We start from the raw sequence: 24,803 nt of genomic DNA, 5'->3' as shown, positions 1-24,803 counted from the left end.
TTGATTAGTTGTATTTATATGCATGCTGCTGATGATGATGATTATATATTTATATATATGTGATGTGATGATGTTCTTGGATCTCCTTTTTTTTTCTTTTTGTTCGATCAGTCGATGAGTTTCGCGGAAGGATCATATGTGTGTGTTGCTGGTGATCGTTTCATGTGTAATTATGTAGTTTAATTTAATCCCCTCAAATTTGTTACTCTCTTCTATCTATGCGAACATTGCTACGTACATATGTATATATATATGTTCTTTATTTGATCCGATTTGTGGATGTTGCGTTGGTTGAGTTCAGTTTGTGTTTGCGCGACCGATCTTATATTATAACACTACAAAATAGAGGGATATATATCTATTTCTTTTCCAACCATGCATCTATTTCTCTTGAGAAATGGATCAGATACTCATGTTGTTAAAGCACTACCTCCGCTTGAAAATAAGTGTAATCCTAGAGAATTAGTTGTCCCATCTCATCTCCATTCACCTAGAATGAGGGGCATATAGGTTATTTTATATTTTTCTTAATTCATCCCTTCGCCTTTAGAATGGCAGTTATTTTAGGACGAATGTAGTGTACATTATGTTATTCACCTCAAATCATATATGTACTCCCTATGGGACGTTTAAGATATAGTTTGATCAAATTTTTAAAAATTTCACCGTTGGGTCTTGACAAAGTACAATCATCCTATTATAAGTTATTAGGTTTTATAAACTTATTGTCATATATAATTAATTTTCAAAGTTTTAAAAGTTTGACCTAAATATCCAATATTTATGACTAGAGGAAGCACTTAGGATTTCATGTTTTTCACCTACATCCTAATGGCAGCTGGATGTGGATTTTTATACCTTAGGCACATATATATGATCTCATGTGTTTCCGTTAATGACCAAATTTGGTAATCTAAGTATCGGAGATGAAGAAGGAATCGAAGCAGAGTTCGAGATGGAGATCGTTTCGGAAACAGAGTGGGATCGGCTGAAGTCCGAATCGGCTGCGACTAGGATCGGCAGAGTCCGAGTTGGACAGGGTTAGCTGATCAAGCCGAATCCGACAATATGACAAGGAATACATTGTCGGGTTGAGTTAATGAGCTTCATGAGGATTGCCACGCATGGATAGAGTCCTGAGAAGGCAATTGTATCTATTAGGTAGGATATTTTATTTCCTTAGAGATATGTTTGGGCAAAAGTCTGCCGCAAAGACTTATGGTATCTTAGAGTTTGTTAGAGATAAGAGTCGTGTCCGATATGGACATATTTTGTAATCTCGGGTATAAATAGACCCCGAGCCCCATGTAATCAAACTAACACACGTTCAATACAATCTCGGCGCATCGCCGCCCTTTTTACTTTTGTTTTGTTTCGACGAGTTCTTGCTTTCGGGTTGAGCTGCATCGGTTTCGATCTTCAACAAAAGGTAAAACTTGTTATGGCGGCTTGCGTTCTCAGGATTAGTGCTTCCATCTTCATGATACTCTAATCTTGTTTATGTGATTCATCGAGTTATCATATATCTTACATAATCTTCGGCAATATCGCTATCTAACCTTTAATTGGCTAGCATCTGTTACTAGAAGGCAGCCGGTTAGGTTATATATTGACATTGAACTAGATTATATGAGATATCTACCACTCTATGAAACATCCAACGGCTTGATTATCTAGATATTGTCCTTCTTTTTATACTTATAGTTGCATCAGTTGAGTTTGATCTTATGAGTCGATATTAGAATCTCAATCTCTAGCCTGTCTTTGGTTGCCGATTAGGGTAGTATCGGGGTTTCAGCCGATCTTACCTGATTTAACTATCTTTATCTTATATACGTGATTGACATGTTAAATCTGCTATTTATGTTAAGATCTTGTTGCATTTAAGTATATTAGGCTTTTTATTTGGTATATTCTACTTGCCTTTGATATCTTAATATAGAGTGGAATCGGAGTATTAGCTGATACATGCTATATCTATCTGATCGCCTATGCTATGAATATATATAGTCTTGTTGTTAATATATATTTCGACCTAAGTGATTTATACTATCTCGGCATGGCGACCGATCTATCCCAATCACCTGATTTAAGTATATATCGACATAAGGATTATATATCGTTAATATCTACAGCCGATCGAATAGATTTAGTTCTTTCTTACTTATTCATTACTGCCAATCGATCAATATATGACATCGGCTTAAAGATAAATGATACGTCATCGGCAACTAGCCGATCGGCTATCGTTTATGGATTTAACCGCGGTTTCTTTGTCTTTGTTTCTTGTTGATTGTAGGATCAAATCAACTGGCACGCTCATACACCTAAAGGCAAGCTTTTGAACCTGCACTGGAGTTAAGCAGATCTCTCAGGCCTCGTGTTTTTACATCAACAATTTCTCACTCTTGAAATATCAACCAATAACGACAGTTGTGCAAAAAGGTTTAATACAATTAATTTGACAATGTTTATAAATCTCGACTCCAAATTTGATTTGAGAAAAAAATCGATTGGTTACCAACAGCATAGAAAAGGCTATTTGTTTTTTTTTTATTTTTCTTGAAAAGGCAGACTTGCCACTCTAAAGTAATATAAGAGTTACCACCTCCGTCCAAAAATATTAGAGATTTTAGCTGCCTATACATTTGTATTACCAAAATCCCTGGTATATATTGGGACAGAGATTGTAGTAGAGCTAGTATAAGATGTACTATGTTACAATATTTTACAAACTTTTTCATGGCTATTTATGTCCTGGTCCCTCCGTTTTAGGTTATAAGTCGTTTTAACTTTTGTCAAAGTCAAATTGTTTCAAGTTTGAGTAAGTTTATAGACAAATATATTAATATTTACAATACTAAATTAGTTTTATCAAATCAATAATTAAATATATTTTCATAATAAATTTGTCTTGGGTTGAAATGTTACTAATTTTTTCTACAAACTTGGTAAATTTGAAGCAGTTTGACTTTGACTAGAGTCAAAACAACTTATAACCTGAAACGGAGGGAGTACGAGATAATCAGGATAGGTATTCAAATGTGCGAAAATGTCTTCTCCTTCAAAGTTAGTAACATCTAACATAACGCTTGGTTTGTGAATTGAGAATTAATTAATTAAATGACTTCTTTTATAACAGAATAACTTTTTCTTCTTTCTCAGCAAGAAATACAAACAACTACTTACCTAGTACATAATTAAGTCATGACTATCAAAAGTAGATGGAGGGAGTACAAATCACTTGAAAGTAATACCAATAATAACATCTCCTAGTAGCTCTTAATTGCCTAAGTGTATGATGTTTATGTTTCGGTGGTACACCACAAATGATATTTACCGGTGGTCTTGATTTCACATGAGTTCTGATTACTTTTGCGATGCATCAATTCATTTAAAAAAGATCAACATGTATATATATATATATATATATATATATATATATATATATATATATATATATATATATATATAATTTGTGGTGTACCACCGAAACATAATATTATTAAGGCTCAGGGGTAAAGTAGGAAGGCTGCAAAATAAGACCATGAGGCACAGTGATGTTATGTACCATCCATGTCCTTTGTCACTATAGTAAGCCTTCACAAATGCATAGTAGGAAACATTTAACTTGCACACATCTTGGAACACACCAACGTCCTAGATTATAGGTGCAAATGAACCTTGGTTCACATTTGCTTTTCCATCCTGTATGTACGTATATGTATATATGAGGACGCGCTAAACCACGTCTAGGGTGCGCAATAGCTAAAGCGCCCCCCCCCCCCCCCTCACAGATACACCCCCTCACCCCCCTCCCGTCCCCCCTCCCCCCTCCCGCACCCCTCCCTCTTCCCGTCCGCACTTTTTTTTTCTCCACACACGTGTCCTCCCATCTCACTCCCTGATATTTATTCTCAAGTACTTCTCTTAGTAACTAAATTACTTATAACTACCCTTGTACCAGTAAATATCTTACTGATGATCAACTGACTAATCTTGCCACAAAATTTCTCTTAGTAAATAAATTATTATTTACAAAATTTCTCTTAGTAAATAAATTATTATTTGGTTCTTCCCATCTCACTCCCTGATACTTCTTCTACTTCTCTCAGTTACTAAATTACTTATGACTACCCTTCTACAACAAATTATTATTTGGTTCGGTGCTTCTCTTAGTAACTGATTTACTTATGACTACCGTTCTATCAGTAAATATGTTACTTACGATCAACTGATTAATCTTGCCACAAAATTTCTCTTAGTAAATAAATTATTATTTGGACCAGTGCAAATTACTTAGGACAACCCTTCTATTAGTAAATACTCCCTCCATTCCAAAATATAAGGCACAACCACCCTCAACCTAAAAACCAATAAATAATTATTATCATCTTATAGTTTGTATCATCCTAATAAATATAATGCATGCATCCAATAGTATTAGATAACATGAGAGTAGAGGATTTAAAAAAGTAGTAATTTAATAGAGAAGATGTCATAATTAATTGCATGCATGTCTTATATTATGGAACATCTAAGAAAAATGGTTGTGCCTTATATTATGGAATGGAGGGAGTAAGTTACTTACGATCAACTGACTAATCTTGCCACAGAATTATTTCTCTTAGTAAATAAATTATATCTTTTAGTAAATAAATTATTATTTGGACCGGTGCAAATTACTTATGACAACCCTTCTATCAGTGACTAATCTTGCCACAAAATTAAATATGTTACTTACGATCAGCTGATTAATATTGCCACAAAATCTCTTAGTAAATTCTTGCAGTAAATAAATTACTCCTATACTTTTCTTCTGATATCTTTTTTTAGTAAATAAATTACACCTAGGCTGCTGGAGTACAAGATTTCTTGTAGTAAATAAATTACTCCTATACTTTTCTTCTGATATCTTCTTTCGGTAAATAAATTACACCCAGGCTTCTAGAGTACAAGATTTAAGAACATACTGTTCTAACCACAAAATTTAATAAAATCATTCCAATCAAGGAATTGTTCGAATAAGATTCAGTATTATATCAATAGTCTAATCACATATGCAATGCGATACATAGGTAGAATGCACAAAACTATTAAAAATCACAATAGCACCATCACTGATGGATATGCTAATGGAGATTGATGCAAGGACTAATATGGCGATGCAGATTAGGGCCGACGACGCGGATCGATACTTGCACGAATCCTGGCACAGTTGACCGCCAGCACTCCTTGATGCCGCTGTGGCTCTACTTGGCCAACGCCATTGTCGCCAATCGCCATTCAGCTACCCTACTGAGCCGCCAACCTCTCGGCCCTGGATGTCATGCCTCCACCGCCTGAGTTCTGTTGTGTCCTGCCTCTCAAAATCCAAAAGAGCAAGGAGAAAATAGATTTCAGATAGGTTGTCCTGCTCAGAAAACATAAAGTATTTCAGATAGGCTGGCAATAAAATGACATTCTATAATTGATATTTATATATCTCCATTCACCAAAAGATTTACATTTTATCGGCATATTTAAAGAAATGCAGGCACATTAACCTTGGAAAAAAATGCACAGTTACATTACATCCAAAAATTATATACTCCCGCCCAGCCAATTGGCTTATTCAGATTTTAGTAGGTATAAACTGGAAAATACACAACAACATTCACTCTTTCTACCTACATACTGACATTCTTTGTAGAAATGATATATCTCCATTCAGCAAAACAATTATATTTACAAACTTAGACATACGGGAAGAAAAATTGGGATTTTTTTACCAAGCCGAGTAGAGCGAATGGACAGGGGCAGATAAGTCGAGGTCCCGAGGATGGATTCTAATCTCTCGGGTGGACGTCCACCCGTTTCTTGCATGCCACCTAAATGATTATGAAAAAATTTCAAAACAATTCACAAGATAGGTTAATATGTAATATATCACTTCACAAACATGCAATTTCAAATTCGACTTCTATAAGTTGTAACAAAAATAACAAATCAAACTCTAACTAGTATACATATATTCACAGTCAAATTTGTTATTTTTGTTACAACTTGTAGAAGTCGAATTTGAACTTACATGTTTGTGAAGTGATATATTACAAATTAACCTATCATGTCAATTTTTTTGAAAATTTTTCATAACCATTTAGATGACATGCAAGAAACGGGTGGACGTCCACCCGAGTGTTTAAAACAGTTTCCCTCGAGGTCCCAGATAGTCGTAGCGAACTAACAACAATGACGCGATGTAGAAAGTGAGCGGCCTCTGCATGCCTCTCCCCTCTCCGTCATCGCACCGGTAGACAGTAGTCAAGGCCACAGTCGCGGCCCTCGTCTCATCAGAATCTAGAGGAGGCTGCTTCACCCTCCTGGGAGGGCCTCCTCACTGCCTCTCCGGTCCAGCTTAATAATATTTGCTCCCTTAGCTTAATAATTTTTGGACTCCAATACTTCGGTCAGCCTGGTTAAAGAAAACGGGTCAACATAGTTGAAAATCATTTACATATTCCGAAGCACTTTTAGAAAAGTAACATGACAAGGTGAAACTTATACCTAAGTATGAGCAAAACTTTCTCCATTGTATAAAGGAAGGCTACATGATTCAATTTTTTAGCAGCATTTTGTTGATGCGGTTCTATATGTTTACCATGGTACGTGCATATCAATTTTCATTTCAGCAGGTTGTCCATGGTAGTCAAACCTTAGAACTTCATCTGATTGTTCCTAATGGGGTAAAAAAGGAACCTGATATTGCGCAATTCAGCCAGATGAGAAAATAAGATTCCCTAATGGGGTAGAAAGGTATAAAAATCAATATTGCCACCCACCCTGATAATGATGTTATTGGCAGTTTTCGGAACACTGGAAAAAGGATTCATGATAGCAGTATTCTGAACATACTGCACAAAACTAATTCATGACTGAACGGATGTGAATTCAGATGAGTGCGTGAAAATGAGGAGCTTAATGCCTTGTAAAAACTGAATGTTGTCAGAAGAACAATGAACCAAGAACCACCAAATTAAGTCAAGTACAAATTGGATAATATCAGAAACTACTAGCATGTTTACTTATTTCACTAAATATACTACTCCCTCCGCTTCAAAATGTTTGACACCGTTGACTTTTTAGCACATGTTTGATCATTCGTCTTATTAAAAAAATTTATGAAATATATAAAATTATATGTGTACATGAAAGTATATTTAACAATGAATCAAATGATATGAAAAGAATAAATAATTACTTAATTTTTTTAAATAAGACGAATGGTCAAACACGTACTAAAAAAATCAACGGTGTCAAACATTTTGATACGGAGGGAGTAATAAATAATCCATTACAGCAATATAATGACAGATGAGGACATGAACATGAGACTTTATACAAGAACAGTGGGGTAAACCGGGGATGAACAGCTTCAGAAAAAGACGGATTGGAAAATAAGAAAAAAAAAACTATGATGCAGGCATGCAGCTACGAATCATCCCCAAACATCACATATAACAAATGTCCATCCAGCATTCTGATCGTTACCATGCAGGCACACAGCAGCTGCTCACCTCTCTGTCTGGTACATCGACGTCGCACCAAGCTGCAGCCAGATACCCGCCATCGTCGAATCCACGACGCAGCAAGCAGGCACGTAGCTGCTGTATGCTCGCCTCCCCACCTGACCACCTCGACTGCCATGAAGCAGGCACACCACGTACGTCTTCGCTCCTTCCTCTCCCCTTGCATCCCGGCGTCCCTCGGGCTCTAGCCGGCGAGTGAGTCTAGCGAGACGCGAACCTTCAATAATGGTCACAGGATTAACTGGTCGCGATCTGACGCAACTGGGCGTGGGGAGGCTCGATCTGGCACCGGGGATAGATGCGCCAGGGCCAGGAAGAGTGTGGCCTCCTGATCCGTCGACGATCGAGGAGACGGACAGCCACGACGCGACGACAATCCCGGGCGGCGCCCCCGAACGGCGGCTACCAAGCGACGGGAGAGAGGTCGGTGGCGGTGGTGCATATCCATGGGGGCGGAGTATAGGACGGCGGCGAGTAGCGTGCGCCGCACACGGAGGATGACCGGGGCTCCTCTCCATCGCCGCCTGGCTCGAGCACGAACCTCGCCTGCCATGCTAGATCCGAAATTCAGAGGATGAGAGGCGAGAAGTCGAGAACACACCAATTTGTTGACAGTGTATGTATTCCCTTTCGATTTTGCTAAAGGTTATTTGACGTTTTTCTGGCCGTCCCATTGTGAAGGATATGGTTTTGTATCTTTAAGTAACACGAAGTGCTTAGCTAACCTGCTGCTACCGTCGGCCTTGGCTTGTCGTAAGCTTTGTGCAGCTCGCTGGGTAGCTGGCACATTACATATCGTATATCGATTTTGCTCGTGATTTTTTTCTGACATTTAACCCTTTTTTTTTTTTTTGCAGCTCGTCAGCCGGCCGGCACGTCCTATATAACTAAATTTAAAATATAGAAAATATAAAATTACAGTCCTATATAACTAAATTTACATTTGTAAATTCGGTTGATATGACATGTAAGCGCACTATAATTTCGATAAAAATAATATGTAAGTAAATATGTATTTGTTATTTTCTTTAAATTATAAAATTACAGTCCTATGTAACTAAATTTACATTTGTAACTTCAGTTGATATGACATGTAAGTGCACTGTAATTTTGGTAAAAATAATATGTAAATAAATATATATTTGTTATTTTATTTTGTAGTCCGTTGGATGTAAATCTAAGGGTAGAAAAAATCTGGGTGATTTTTTATTAGAAATCACCCGACAAATGGATAGATGCTCCCCCTTAGGGCACGTATAATGGTCTTTATTAGTGGTCTCTCTCTATTGCCATACATGATAACGGCTTAGAGTCGACTCTTAGCATTTTTTAGAGCAAATTTTGTTGCATGGTGATGAAAGAAAGGAAAGAATATTAAGATTTTTTTTTGATGTATTAATGCTTAGAGACCATATTGTCTCTAACTATTGCAGGGTGCTAGTCTCCAGATAACATAGAGCTCATATCTGACAAAAATTTTCACAATTTGACCCTTTTCAAAAACTATTTTTACAAATGAACCGTCACCAAAACTTATTTCAAAAATAACCCTTGGCGCTGAACTTAGACACCTCAGCGCCAAATAGCGTGGCGCTGAATATGCGTTGGCACGCTGACTTAGTCTCCCATCCACGGTGGCACGGCATTCAGCGCGAGTTGACATGGCGCTGAGGTGTCTAAGTTCAGCGCCAGGTGATTTGGCGCTGACCAAAAGAGTCATTTTTGAAATAAGTTTTGGCAGCGGTTCATTTGTGAAAAAAGTTTTTGCAAAGGGTCAAATTGTGAAAATTTCAGCATATCTGACTCTACCTTTGTACATGCCCTTAGTAACTACATTACTGACCCTTAAATACGTTATCATATACTCTAGTAACTACATTACTAGTAACAACCAGTCATTATAACAAGTGTGGATCAAAAAGGAAGGTAGGTGGGTGGGGTGGGTCGCCCCGGTTGGAGGGGGGAGGGTAGGGGATTGCGTTTTAATACAGCACAACCCATCTGTAATATAGTATGTGTATGTATGTATGAATGAATGTATATGTCCTTGGTATTGGAAAAAAGAACTGCATGAGCAAAATGATACCCACAAAAAGTCTAAATACAAGCACACCAATTAAGTTATATATCAGTATACTCAATATATATGACAGCACAGGTACATCATCACATCACAGGACACGTACATACATATAGACACACAATGGTGCAGGTGATGACTCACATGATAGCAAGTCACATGGCACACGTACGCAACACGAAACATTATTTAGCATGCATGCATGCATATGCATATATATGCACGCATGGGCGCATAACGGATGACACACTGGATTGTGGGGCCAGGTTGCAGAGGATAGCTTTGTTCATCACTTGCCGCAGTTGCAGCCGGCGCAGGAGCAGCCGGTGGTGCACTTGCACTTGCCGTCGTTCTCCTCGTAGCCGACCTCCTCAGCCATCTCGAAGTGGCTGCATGTGTTGCACAGAAATATATCACTTACATCTAAATTTATCGTTCAATATTTATTTATATGATTCTTAATTAAGTGGAAGCGACCGCGATTTGTTCGAGTTATGATGTTTGCACGACTTTAATTACTTTCACAGAAGTATAAGATTCATGTATTGGGGTTCGTTTTAGTTTATTCACTATATTATTGAAACGGATATATTATTTGCTTTGAGCTTCGAAAAATATGTTTTCTCAGAAACTTGGTTAGATCACATGTTTTAAAATATTTGTTAAGCTTACTTCTTTGAATATTTAATTTATCGTAATAGTTATAATGTTATAATTAGCGGTGATAATAACCCCTCAGAATCTAAATCAATCGTCAGGCTAGTAGTATGGCTAAAGCTGTACTCCCTAAAATAAACTGAACAGATCGAGATATATATGGTATAATATAGTACAACGAATTTGGAATTATGTCACATCTCCATTTAATTTGGGTTTTCTTAGATATAGGAGTTGTTGTAGAGTTAATTAAGAGATATTGGGGATGGGAAGGGGAGGAGAAGCCAGTATGTATGTACCTCTTCTCGGCGTCAACTATGACGACGCCATAGCTGGTTCCTTTCTTCCTGCAAATTAATCAACATGTCAATTATATTAATAGAATCGATCAGTTGATTCAGTTCGCATGCAGGACTGAAAAATTAGTAAATCTTAAAGAGGGAATCGAATTCAGGAGTGGCAGCTAGCTAGCTAGCTGGGGTGTGTACTTACACGCACTGGCTCTTGTCAGCGCAGTCGCAGTTGCCGCACTTGTCCGACATGTTGATCGATCGATCGATCTGCGATGAACTGAGCTTGATTAATTTGGTGTGGTTGATCTCGATTAGCTTTGGAAGGCGAGGCTTGTGATGAAGAGCAATGGCCGTGGCTTCCCCCCGCTATATATAGCCGCGCCAGGATACGGACGAACTGTTTTTTCTATATTTTTTTTTCTCATCAAGGTGTCCAATTGTAGGTGGTAGAATTTTCTAAAGTATTTTTAAACAATATTCCTAAAATGATTTTTTTTTAAAATCTGAAGAGCCAAGTTAGCTAGGAAAAGTAGTGCCATTCATATAAACCATATATCGCTACAAAATGGCATTGCCTCAGTTTCAAATTATTTTTCATTTTAGCTTTGTTGTTACTAAAACATTCTAAACTTTGACCATTAATTTTTGAAATTTTATATAGTTTAAAATCGTAAGGTTCATGTATTTAGATTTACCACAAGAAATGCTTTCATATGTAATATATAATTCATATGTTGTTAAAATATATTTATTTCTAAAAATTGATTATTAAAGTTACATATAATTGATTTACGACAAAACCAAAACGACATGTTGCTTCACCAATTAATTTGCTTTGCATGCATGCACAGAGGGGATGTGACACCGTTTTGGCTGGTGTGGCAATGCTGATCTAATTAGCAACTGTTATCCCTAGGATTTGGATATTTTCCATGGACTTAGTCGCCACAATCAAATATATGCACTATAGGTTTTAACACAACAAAATATGAATAATATATTTATGCTTGATACTACTTTCTACGAATAAGATTCCCATAAAAGAGATTTCGTTGTTATATTAAGAGCATGTGTAGTACTACCTTCAATCTAAAATATAAGATACTGTAGGTTCTAATTAAACGTCATGTAATCATGACTGGAGGGAGGATATATATAAGATAGGTTCTCAACTGGTTTTATATAACTTTTCTAAAATATAAGCATTTTTAGGTATATATATATATATGTACGATTTATTTGCATATTACTTTATATATATGAGATTTGTTGTACTCTTCTGTCCTATTTTAAATATAGTTGTGGGTTTCTATATCCAATATTTGATTATCCGTCTTATTTAAAAAATTTATGAAAAAATAAAAAAATAACTCACGCATAAAGTACTATTCATGTTTTATCATATGATAGTAATAAAAATACTAATCTAAAAAACATTCAAATAAAACGGACAAACAAATATTGGATATGTTAAATTTACAACTCCACTTAAAATTGGACGGAGGAAGTTTTAACGTAAGGATATATAGGGGGTATTTAGATCCAGGGGTGTAAAGTTTTAGCGTGTCACATCGGATACTATATAGGGTATTGCATGGGGTGTTCAGGCACTAATAAATAACTAATTACAGAATCCGTCAGTAAACCGCGAGACGAATTTATTAAGCATAATTAATCCGTCATTAGCAAATGTTTACTGTAACACCACATTATCAAATCATGTAGCAATTAGGCTTAAAAGATTCGTCTCGCAAATTAGTCGTAATCAGCCTATATTTAATACATAATATAGGTGTTCAAACACTCGATGTGACAGGTGCAAAATTTTAGGTGGGATATATACATGCCCATAATATATATGGTTGTGCATTGAAATGTGTGAATCAGATACCATGTCACTCCAGGACGAGCGATAGCAAAAGAAAAGCTAATTTCTGGCTTAGGTGGTTCCCACGGTTGCACAGCTCGCACACGCTTCCCACTGAAGGCACACGCTTAATTGGAGGAGCCTTATCTCCACCCATAACTCAAACGAATCTATCTCTTATCACTAATCAATTATATCGATCATTGATCTCTTTTTATCTCCATCTCAAAAAAGAAGAAAAATGAAAGAAAGATTCAAAGGAAAAAAAAGATAATAATAAAGGAATCTTACAACAGTAAACTCAGATAACTTTGCCATGTCTTTCACTTGTGGAACCTGCTATAGCTATAGCTGCACTCTCGATCAAAGCTCTTTTTCCGTTTTGGCGCCACGCTGAAATTTATTTGTTCGATGTAGGACACACGCTACGTCGCTACCTAGCCTAGCCTGCTAGCCTGTGTGTGAACTTCAATTCTACCCCCAATTAAGGCTTACTCATTTTCCGTTAACACGTTTTCCAAACTGTTATATAATACTTTTTATAAAAAAAATCTATATAAAGGTTATTTAAAAATTTTAATAAATCTGTTTTTTTAATTTATAATTATTAATACTTAATTAAATATGTGCTAATGAAATTTCTCATTTTATGTGCATCAAAAGATCTCTCTCAAAACAGAGAGATTGAACGCAGCCTTAGCTGGATATGTTTTTTATCCCTCAAGGGATGTACCTGTATTTCTTGCATTTCATACAATTAGTAATTGAAAATTTTAACACAAGATAATAAGATAGATTAATATGAGATATGTCACTTCACATAGCATGTAAGGTTAAATTTGACTTTTACAAGTTGTAGAAAAAGAGAAATTAAACTAAAACTAGTTAATATAAATTTATAGTTATATTTGTTATTTTTATTACAACTTGTAGAAATATAATTTGAACTTAAATATTTGCATAGTGATATATCAAACTTTAATCGAACTAGTCAATTTTTTTAGTTAAACTTTTAATGACTATTTAGGTGACAAATAAGAAACGAGAGGATATCACATAACTGGTAAAAAAATTAGTGAAATCGTACTTCAAGAACAAACTCAATTTTATATAAAATCTTTAAATAATTCTCAGCAAAAAAAAAAAGCTCTCACATATTAGAGCATGAAGGCGATCCGAGACCACCACATAAAATTTCAGGAAAAAACTTAATTTAATTTGTGGAATATTACATTAAGTTTAGGCGAAGAAATGAGAATCATATGTGGTAATGATGGGGAGTTAAATATATATGGATATTAATTGCGCTCTTGAGTGTTGATTCTATGATTGTGCTCTACGATATTAGATCGATCTCGGGGGTGATGGGATGATAGAATCTGAGAGTTGAAGGGGAGTTGTTTGGTGCATTAGCTCGATTCGAGCCGATGCAAATCAAGCCAAGTTTTTTTTCATTCCTGGAACCTTAAAGGTGTCTGCTCCTAAATCGGCACCCTTAAATCCTCAAAGGTGCTGGTTAGGAAATCCAGCACGTATAGCCAGTTCCTAACTAGCATAATCGCCTTGTGTTGTATCAGTGAATGGTTTCTCAAAGCAAATTACTTATCTAGCCTTTCACAAAACAATACTTGACCCATAGTTTAAACACCTTTTTGTTTATACCATTTCATCTTAAGTCGTTAGATTAAGAACCATCCCTATATAGAGGCACTTTGCAAACTATAAAATGAGGCCTTACATGTACTCGCGACACTTAGAGCAATAGCAAAGAAGCTCGGCCACCTATGATGATCTAGCTAGGTAGAAAAAGAATTGTTACAGTTTTTCTTACTAAATAAGTAGGAAAATGAAACTATTATTGTTTGGAACACACGTTCATATCATCGTCACGAAGTATAGTTCTTTGTAGCTATAATTGTCATCGAACACTTGTTGAAGCTCAGAAAAAAAATCTTGTTCTAGTAAAAAAATCAATGAAGCATAAAGAGAGAAACTAAAAAATGGAGTGAAGAGATCCCACATATTAGAACGCATTGGTATAAATTAAGTATATAATATTAGGACTATTTTTCAAATACGGTCGCGCATCTCGCATATGCCCAAAGATGGCCCTGGTTAGATTATAAGTGATTAACGGCCTTCTTATATCCCAAGCATCTTAGAAAATCCTGAATAAAATTACATTTATCTATTGCAATTCACCGATATTTTTTTCAAGAAATATTTAAATATCGATGTGTCCCTTCATATATTTATCTTAGTCCGGGACACTAATGTTGACAGATTCTCAGGTGTTTCAATCTTCGAAAAGAACATAAAATATTTCAATATGAACTACACAATTTCGTTACAAATTAAAGCAGAGGTAAATAGAGGGTAATTAACTATACTACAGATACTTGCTAGGGCCACAATAATTTCTGTAAAACTATGGCCATACATGTCGCTAGTAGACAGACCGTACCTTATCGCCTAATTTGGTCGCTTCTCAAGATTTTACCTTTGCCGTAGCAATCGCCGTCGTTGGCATCGTGTCAAATCTGTCCCTAATTAATTCGCCACTTACGAAAAGTGAAGAACATATTAAATTGGAGGAATATTAATAATGAAGTCAAACGTCAGCAAACTTGTTTTTCCATGCATGTACAATCAAGTGAAGTCCCTTTTATATTCTTTGGACCTGCTCAACTTCACCTGAACTAAAAGGGGATTGGCTCTTTTTTATGTGATGGAAATTGCTACGAATTTTAGTAATCTTCAGCATAACAATTAATCCCCTGTTGTAGTGGTAGGAGAGAGGAGGGAGGACGAGACAAAGGAGAGGTAGCTTGCCGGCGATAGTGACGATGGTCTTCTTTCGATGACAGCGAGCTTCTTCTCTTCTCCAGTGAGGGCAACACCATAACTCCGGTGGAGATACGGATTAGGGTTTGAAGTTAGCTAGGGTTAGGATGGGAGGGGGTTTAGAGGAGGGGAAAAAGGGGCTTATACCTAGGCTTGGAGGGCATTGGGTGATGGCCGGACCAGTAGTGGCTAGGGTTGGTGGTGGGGGTGACACCAACAAGTGGTTTGGAGACGGGGATGGCGAAGATGGGTCCGGGGGTGGCTTGCCCCGGAGAAGAGGAACAACCAGCTTGACGGGAGCTTCACATCATTGGACTTGGAGAAGAAAAATAGAGGGAGGTAGGGGCTTCATGTTCATGTTTTCTGGCTAGTCAGTGAGGCCAGGGCAGCAAGGTCGAGCAGGCAAAGAATGGTGCCGGTGAACGTGGTGATGTTGCCGAGATAACTACGTGTCGGACGTTCGAGGAATAGCGAAAAATAGGACGCCCATGCACTAGTCTTTTTGTCTCTACGGTCTATGCCACATGCAAATGCGCTTTCTAGCCGTCTCTAGTTATAGCTCTCTGCTATCTCTGCAGCATGCAGTCATGCATACACACTATCACAGTTGCTCTCTCTTCCCTCATGCAGTATGAAAATCTACTAACTCTAAACTATTTTTTATCCTAAAATATTTATCCGATGCATGATCCGATTATATCACTATATTTATCGCAATTAAATCTTTAAAACAAGACCACACATAGATATATTCCAACGAATTCTTTTTAGCTTATTATTGATTTTTTTTTAAATGTTGCACAACGTTCCACCAAGTATTTCGGGATTGTTTCACTAAGTAGATCGAAAATGTTTCAATCGTTTAAATCGGGCATTGTTTCACCTTATATGAAAACAATGTTTCAGCAAATAGAGAAATAATGTTTCAGTTCACTGCAACATTAGATCTATACATAGTGAAACATTCTGAGTACACTAGGTGAAACATTTTTTGTGAAACAAAAAACAAAATGAATTCCCTTAATAGAGGGTTTCCAAAATATGTGGGTAATTTATTGCAAAAGAATGTTTCGGTTCTCTGCAATATTAGATCTATACACAGTGAAACATTGTGAGTACCACTAGGTGAAATATTTTTTGGTGGAACAAAAAATAAAATGAATTCCCTTAATAGTGAGCTTCCAAAATATGTGGGTGATTTGTTGCAACGGAGTATGTGGTGGAGACACGTAGCAGGTAGACAGTGACACATCGTGGGGCCCAGGGCGCACGTGTGCGCGCGCGCGTGTCGTGGGGGAGGGGGGAGTGACCAATTTTTACCCTCCCTCGGGCGACCGAGGCGTAGGACAATCGAATACTTATTAAAATATATAAATGAAATAATGTGAAACACTGAAAAAACATTTATTGCAACAAAAAAATAAAAATAAAATATTTCGATCAGAATATAGTCATGTGATATCTTATTATGAAGATTTAATTAAAATGAATATAATGGTATAATCGAATCACAAATTTGATAGTTGATTATTGGAAAAAAACATTTGAAACTTATTAAAAGAATGCATGCATGCGTAGGGGAGAGAGGGCAAGAGTAGTACGTGGGTTATCTGATGTGAGAGAGAAAGGTTTTGGTATTGAAAAAGAGACGGTATGCATGCTGGCTCATAATATGAGAAAAGTGTTATACGGTGCATCCGTCGTCCGAGTATCCGATAGTTTTCGCTGGATCGGACGTCCGATCGTAAGCATTTTCGTGATGCTGCCCGTGCGTGAGGTCGCCCGTTTGGAGGTGAAAAAGGAAATGAGTGGATAGCTGTACTGCTGTTGCACCAATCTCGAGATAATTGTAGCCATCCAAAACTTTGACTGAATTCTTTTATTTTAGTCACCTTAGAATTAATTAGACTGTCCTAAAGAACTTGAAAAATCTGCTTGTTTACACTATCGACATGGAAACCAGACAAATATACAGCCGTAACGTGTCAAGGCACAAAATAGTCATCTAGCTATTGACGTGAAAACTACTACCACTGAAAACCAGTCGAAGGTGATACTTTTATCGTGTCTGAAAATTTAGGAATGACAAATAGCCGGAATTAATTCAAGGCGAAAATTTGGATCCATAGAGTTTTATGGCCATTTTTTTCTTTTTGTTTTTTACATTCTCACTCATATTTTTGTCTCTCTAAAACGACCTGTGCATGTTTCCCCTTCTCGCCAAATGTTTTTCGTTGGCCCCGCTTTCACTATCATCTTTTTGTATAACTTTGTGTTCTAGCTATTCTTTGCCCTGTTTCCGGAAAGTCCAAACCGTTCCAATTCAAATTTCTGTAAAATTCGTCACAAAAAAGTTGCTGCAAATTTTCTACAAAGTTCAGAAAATCCACTTTTCAGTCAACTCCCCTATGTTGGGCCAACCTTCTTATCTTGATCCATCCAGTGTGAGGCGCTAACTAGAAGGGCCCACTCAGCCTATCCATCTTGGAATAAGTTCATCTGACGCCCCTCAATTGTACGCCAAGTCTATCTAAGCCGTAATACCAGAAATGTGTACCCTGAAGTATGTAAAACCGTCCAAACAAGATCCCGGGGTTGTGGAGCACCGGTGACGGCAGCGGCAGGCGAGCGGAGTCGTCAGCGCCTGCCTCTCCCCATCCGGAGCCACGACGGACACGTCGCCCACGGCGTTGGGGATGAAGCTCCTGACACACACCTCGAAGTCCGACTCCACGGCTGCCAGCATGCCGTGGATCGCCGCCTCGTGAAAGCCTCCTACATACCCCTCCTCCTCCAAGTTTATGTACCTGATCGATGGAGCACACGTTGTCATCAGCTACTCTAGTTCAGTTTTAATTTTGTTCATCACTTTCTTGTACTGCCTCATCTCATTCGGACTAGAGCTAGCTTTGATCTAATTTAGGGCCCCGTTTGGCACAGCTCCAGCTCCCAACTCCAACTTACCTAGAGCCGGAGCTGTGCCAAACGGTTCAGATCCTTCATTTTTTGGAGCGGAGTTGGCAGAGCTACTTCACAAATTTGTACTACGGGGGTGGAGCTGGGTTTTGCTGCTCCACAGCTCCACTCCAATCCAAAAGACCCACTACCCTTTAAAATTTTAGTGTATTTACATGAAAATGCCACTGAACTACCCCTACCAACCTCCCCCTCCTGTTCTCTCTCCTTCTCCGTCTCCCTCCCAAGCCCTAATAGATGCAGTAGGCGGCATTGGCGTCGGCGTCAGGCGGCGGCGTTGGCGGCACCTGTGGTGGGCGGCGGCACCGTCGGCGGCGGCGGCGACGGCAGGCGCCACGGCGGCGGGATGCGGCAAGCACGCGGGAGGAAGATGGGCGGCACGAGGCCGGCGGCGGGCAGCGCGCGCGGCGACGACGCGCAACCGACGGGGGACGGCGTGCGTGGCCACCGGGATGTGCACTACCGAGGCGACGAAGCTCGGCGGGCGGAGGGCGGCGCGCGGCCGGCGGAGGGCATGGAGAGGCGGGCGGGCGGCGGAGTGCGGGGGGAGGTGGGCGGCGCGCGCAGGGGATGCTGATGGCCGGCGGCTGGGATTTTTGTTTTTTTTTCTTTTTTTTTTTTTTGCAGATCTGGAGCTGAAATGTAGCCAAACACTTTTGATGAGTGTCCAACTCTAACTGGAGCTAGCTCCCACTGGAGTAGGAGTTTGGAGTTAGGAGTTAGAGTTTGGAGCCCTACCAAACGGGGCCTAGAGTAGCGAGCAGCAAGTGTTTGCTGCGACGTCCCGATAGATCCGGCCAAATCTTAATTGCTGTTCATTGGTCAGATTTGACAATTAAGCTGCGGATGGGGGGAGGCGGGTGCTGACGACTTCCGCGCGCCTGCCGCCACGCCCCCAGCACCCGTCGCCCATCTGCTCCGCGTGGGAGCCGCCGCCGATGAGGCCGAGCGGTGTGGAGTCGGCGCCGGCCTCTCCTGTCAGGAACCCACACTCTAACCTCAATAGGTAGTATCCAATACAAAACATTGGTGAATCGGTGTGTAATTGATGGTGGAGAAATTACAGAATACAAACTGAATAGAAGGTTATAGTAGTTTCTAGACAAGTAGAGAAAGAGGAAGGGTAGAGAAGAAGATCAACAAGGGTGCCAAGCCCGGCCACCCAAGTAGCCGCCGCCGTCGTGGCCGAAGCCGCCTTTGCCGATTCCAAATGTTTGATGCCTCCAAGTGCTTGCCGTTGCTGCTCATATATATATGCTGCTAGTTGTGCTTGTTTGGGCCAAGATTGAAACATGACTAACTTAGCCCATCTGCAGCCCAACTGTGTTCCTAACAATCCCCTCTCCTTAATATTCGACTTGTCCTCGAGTCGATGCAAATTATTGCCAGTGCCACCAGGATCCCAAGGTGTCTGAAGTTCTTGCATATAATTAGCAACCCTCTAAACAACAAGTGATTGTAGATTATTACCAGCAACACTTCTTAATTTCATCTTCTGGTTATGATCCATCAACCAATGCACCAAAAGTTCTACCTCCCCCAATGTGTCATTATCTTTACCTGGATCGAATACAAGTATAAAGATATTCCAATGAACCACCAGCTTATTAGTCTCAATTTTCTTCTTTGTTGACTCTAGTATCATTGTCCTTTCGTCATAAACCATGGCCTTGATAGACAACTTAACAGCCACCCTTCCCACTGCATTCTTAATCAAGCTGAGCTTAGGTACAACTAGATTGACAAGTATCAGACCTACTTAATGGTTCATGACATGCAAAGCCCTCATTTCCCTCATTCTTATAGTAGCCCAGTGTAGCCAGTGAGGCAATTGACTGCTAAAATTCTTCCATGAAAATCAAATATCTAGCCAGCTTCAATATAACATGTTGGCACTCTGACTTCTTTCAACCAATAAGCCCAATAAAGAGAACAACGGACATGTTGACAGCCCATGCATTCTATACCTTCTTTATCATGTAGACCAAGAATTTTCCAATTGAAATCAACATCTTCCAATCTTATTTTGTCCTTCAGCCCAGCAACCCATTTCTCTTCTATAGGGGAGATCCTAGTGATGAGTGTCCTTTGATTTGTCTCTAGCAGTAGCTTTTGTTGTGCCACAATGGAAGGTGTCTTTGTTGAGATAAACTGTGGCCATTTCATACATATTAAATACTGAAGGACATCATAAATTCCAAGGTGGACAATAGCATGAATTGCACGACTCAAGTTCAGCACACATAGCGCAGTGACTAAGATTGATCCATCTGCAGTTGATACAATCCAAATTGTTCTCCATAAATTTGCACTTCGTCCTTGATTCACTAGGATATGTGTGATTTCAGTTTCATGGGGTGGGGGCCAAGGGTTCAGCTCAGCCCAATGCAAGTCCATAGCCCTCATCTCAGTAGGAAGTACTTTGATAATTCAAAATTGCAATTCAAGGCAACTTACTTTAGTTGGTGGCGGCCGAGGTGCCTTTAGTTCTACAGAAATCTGTAATGCACCCAGATTTCCAGAACTAGCCAGAACTTCAAGATCATCATTAAGACTTCTAAACAAGCACTGACACCATATAACAGGCGGTGGCCATGGCAATGGCTTCACTAGCATGGGCAATTGACCATACCTAAATGCATGCCATATTAGAAGATTCAGCACACCTTTGTTTCATCGGCTTACTAGTGAATCAGCCCGCTGTTTTAGCTCCACCTTGGCACACAGATCATGAAGGGTATCTTCTGTTTCCTCCTCAACCTGAGTCATGTCGCCTTCGGCTTCCTCGGTCTCAATCGAAGGCAATGTTGTTGCCCTAGCAGCTGAGATAATTGAGGGCGCGGACAAACTTGTGGTACCCGGGAACACACGTTCTGGTTTAGTAGGAGTGCCATTGAGCACTGCCTTGGTGGTAGCGTAGCTTGGTCCCGGCGTCAAACACTTGGTGGGCACTAAAGTAGGCAAGGTCGAAGGTGGTGGTTGCCCTGATGCTGGCAGAGGACTCCTCTTCTCTCTTCACAAAGGCCTCACTCCTTTCTTCCTTCACACCAAACATTTGTAGTAACCGATCAAGTTTATCATCAAATCTACGCTGGGATTCCATCAGCTCAAAGTCCTCTAGTAACCAATGGATTGCCTCATCCCTGGTTAACATCTCCTCGTTCATGACGCGAAGAACATCTCCCTCGGACACCCCATATCGGCTAGACATTTCATTGAGCAGGTGATGGGCACTGCTCTGATGAACATCTTCCGTACCAAAATTTTCCTCCCTCTTGCAATGCTGAGTGATACAAGTGCTCCCCAAACGCCTCCATACTGTGAATCCCATGGATCGTGAGGCTCTGATACCAAATTGTCAGAAACCCACACTCTAACCTCAGTAGGTAGTATCCAATACAAAACAATGGTGGATCGGTGTGGAATTGATGGTGGAGAAATTATGGAATACAAACGGAATAGAAGGTTATAGTAGTTTCTAGACAAGTAGAGAAAGAGGAAGGGTAGAGAAGATCAACAAGGGTGCCAAGCCCGGCCACACAAGTCGCCGCTGTCGCCGATTCCAAATGTTTGATGCTTCCAAGTGCTTGCAGTTGCTGCTCATATATGCTGCTAGTTGTGCTTGTTTGGGCCAGGATTGAAACATGACTAACTTAGCCCATCTGCAACCCAACTGTGTTCCGCCGTTGCCGCTCCCCCTCTGCAGGAAGAACGAAAGAAGAAGGGAAAAAAGAAATGAGAAGAAAGAAAAGAGAAAGGAAAAAAAATGATGCTAACATATGGGCCCCACATTTCTTCCTTCTCACGTACATGTGGGTCCCACATATTTAGTTTTTTATTTTTTGCTGACTAGGATGCCATGTCAGCGAAACTATGCATCTATACTGCCATAGTACCTTTTTTTTTGGACAGTTTTATACAGCACAGGGGTACACATTTATGGTATTGCGGTTAGGGGACCTCACACACACTCGTCATACAATTGAGGGACGTGAAGTGAACTTATTCCATCCATCTTCCTCATCGCGGGCCAGTCACCCAGTAATTAACTCCTCTGGCCCAGACAGCATGGAAACGCTAATGCGCGCGGCTCATCACGCGATTAATTTCCTTACGAGTTCGTGTATATATAATTGTATATGTATATGCAAATGTTTATACGCATATGTTATAATATATACGTACATAATTTATATACGCAGGGGCAGAATTAAGCATGGGACAGTTAGGCGCGCTTGAGCTCCATTAAATCCTAACTCCATGATTCCCATTGATTATAGTCGTGTTTAGATCCAGGGTGAAAAGTTTTGGCGTGTCACATCAGATATACATATACATTTGAAGTATTAATCGTAGTCTAATAACAAAACAAATTATAGAATCCGTCTGTAATCTACGAGAAGAATTTGTTAAGCCTAATTAATCCGTTATTAGCAAATGTTTACTGTAGCACTACATTGTCAAATCATGAAGCAATTAAACTTAATAGATTCGTCTCGCAATTTACACGCAATCTGTGTAATCAATTTTTTTCGTTTATATTTAATTCCCTATGCATGTGTCTGAACATACGATGTGACAGGGTGAAAAATTTTGCCAGGTAATCTAAACATGCCCATAGGCTGTGTTCTTACCCCAAGTTTCCCAACTCATCTCCCTCGTTTTCCACGTGCACACTTTTCAAACTGTTAAACGGTGCGTTTTTTATAAAAGTTTCTATGCGAAAGTTGCTTAAAAATTCATATTGATCTATTTTTGAAAAAAAACTAATACTTAATTAATCACGCGCTAATGGATCATTCCGTTTTCCGTGCGCACTATTCCGGTTGGGAACATGCTGGAGCGAACAGAGCCTATAGTCTTGAAAAGTATCACAATTTTTAAAACTACTTGAGATCCCATTAATTCAGCCCTATGTATGGTAGTTTTTTTTTTCTCCGCCAGTATATGCTATGCAATGAACTTATTTTTGGATGGACTTTGCACACCACAGCGTGTTTGTAACCCAGCAACCGCCAATTATTAGATAGACATAGACAAGAGTTGAGTACAGATTCAGAAACACTTATTTACAAAACATCATGCACCTATCATCATTACATATGTACTCTACTACAGAAGCTAATTAAATGACCTGTAAATATCTGAAAGAGGAATGAAATGAAATAATACACCATAAGATATTCCTAGTACTACAAACATGTGGATATATAGTACTAGAAAGTGTCTTATTCTATACTATGTTCTATACTAGGTTGCACAGATTAAGTAAACTATATCAAGCATATGCATAATATACGACCTATCTAAACATTACAAAATGTACAGTACGGGAAGATACTATTCCCTTCTTTCTGAATGTTTGACGCTGTTGATTTTTTTAAACACGTTTGACCATTCATCTTATTGAAAAATTTCTGTAAAATATGTAAAACTATATGTTAACATAAAAGTATATTTAACAATGAATCAAATGATAAAAAATGATTAATAATTACTGAATAAGACGAACAGTCAAATATGTTTAAAAAAATCAACGGCGTCAAATATTTAGAGACGGAGGGAGTACAAATTAATACTCATGGCGCCGTGGGTATAAAATGACAATCACGCTAAGAACCTTTGCTGGCAGCTGAGTGTCCTCGCCATCGTCTTCGCCGCCCGGAGCTGGTCGTGGCACGTCGCCGCCGCCGACGTCGACGCCGTCGTCCGCCGGTTGAAGCTCCTCCTGGCGATGTCCCTCATGGAGCCGGCGAGGGACAGCTTCGGGTTCAGCCTCGTCGTCGAGTTGAAGTCCCTGCACACCTCCATGTGCCACCGCAGCGCCGCCTCCACGCCGCCGCCGCCGCCGCCGCCGCGCATCCGCTCGCGCACGGCCTCCGCGCAGAGGCCGCACACCCAGTCACCGTAGTGCGCCGCCCGGATGCGGCGGATGTAGGCCGCCGTGCACTCCTCCGTCACGCTGCAGCACGCGCACCGCACCGTCGTCTCCACGTCCGAGCCGCCGCCGCCGCCGCCGCCGCCGGAGGCACCGCCGGAGGAAGCCACTGCCACTACTCCGGCGCCGGCGACGAGATGATCCGCCGCTCTGGTGGTGTTCGAGTATTCCGAGTACGATCGCCGCAGCTCAGCTTGATCCTTGTTCTGAAATAGAGACACAGATTTGCATCAATATTTCACCATCTTTCATATACTTCAAATTTATTGTTTCTTGAATAAGAAATACTCTAAATATATATATTAGCTTAACTTTATAAATTTCATGTAGCTTTGCATATATATTTATTTTTAAAATTTTAAAAGATTGACTTCATATTAACTCTGACAAATTTTTACAAGACGCAAAACAAGTTGGTACTAATTATAGTGTGACGACTATACCTCGGACAGCAGCAGGAAGCAATTTGTTGGTTCCAAGCTTGTGTTTACTGCCATGATCTGCATGCCTGTCTCTGATCTCTCTCGTGTCAATTAAGCTAAATTTCGATATGATTTTGGACACCCAACTGCTAATTAAT

The 24,803-nt window shown here is 39.5% G+C and overlaps 2 protein-coding genes across 2 annotated transcripts; both read right to left on the bottom strand.

The window, feature by feature from the left end:
• Window positions 1-6,381: 6,381 nt before the first annotated feature.
• Window positions 6,382-8,224, bottom strand: LOC127775071 (uncharacterized). Its single transcript, XM_052301385.1, has 2 exons — window positions 7,557-8,224; window positions 6,382-6,454 (listed from the first exon to the last, which is right to left on the bottom strand). The coding sequence occupies exons 1-2, from the start codon at window positions 8,084-8,086 to the stop codon at window positions 6,421-6,423; spliced, it is 564 nt and encodes a 187-aa protein (XP_052157345.1). The 5' UTR covers window positions 8,087-8,224; the 3' UTR covers window positions 6,382-6,420.
• Window positions 8,225-23,828: 15,604 nt separating this feature from the next.
• On the bottom strand, window positions 23,829-24,803 carry LOC127775208 (uncharacterized). Its single transcript, XM_052301534.1, has 2 exons — window positions 24,667-24,803; window positions 23,829-24,429 (listed from the first exon to the last, which is right to left on the bottom strand). Exons 1-2 carry the CDS (start codon window positions 24,727-24,729, stop codon window positions 23,893-23,895), a joined length of 600 nt encoding a protein of 199 aa, XP_052157494.1. The 5' UTR covers window positions 24,730-24,803; the 3' UTR covers window positions 23,829-23,892.

This window comes from Oryza glaberrima, chromosome 5 (assembly GCF_000147395.1).
Source record: "Oryza glaberrima chromosome 5, OglaRS2, whole genome shotgun sequence".
NCBI classification, from domain to species: domain Eukaryota; kingdom Viridiplantae; phylum Streptophyta; class Magnoliopsida; order Poales; family Poaceae; genus Oryza; species Oryza glaberrima.
The sequence above is the reverse complement of the archived record's forward strand: the minus strand, read 5'-3'. Positions and strand labels throughout refer to the sequence as shown.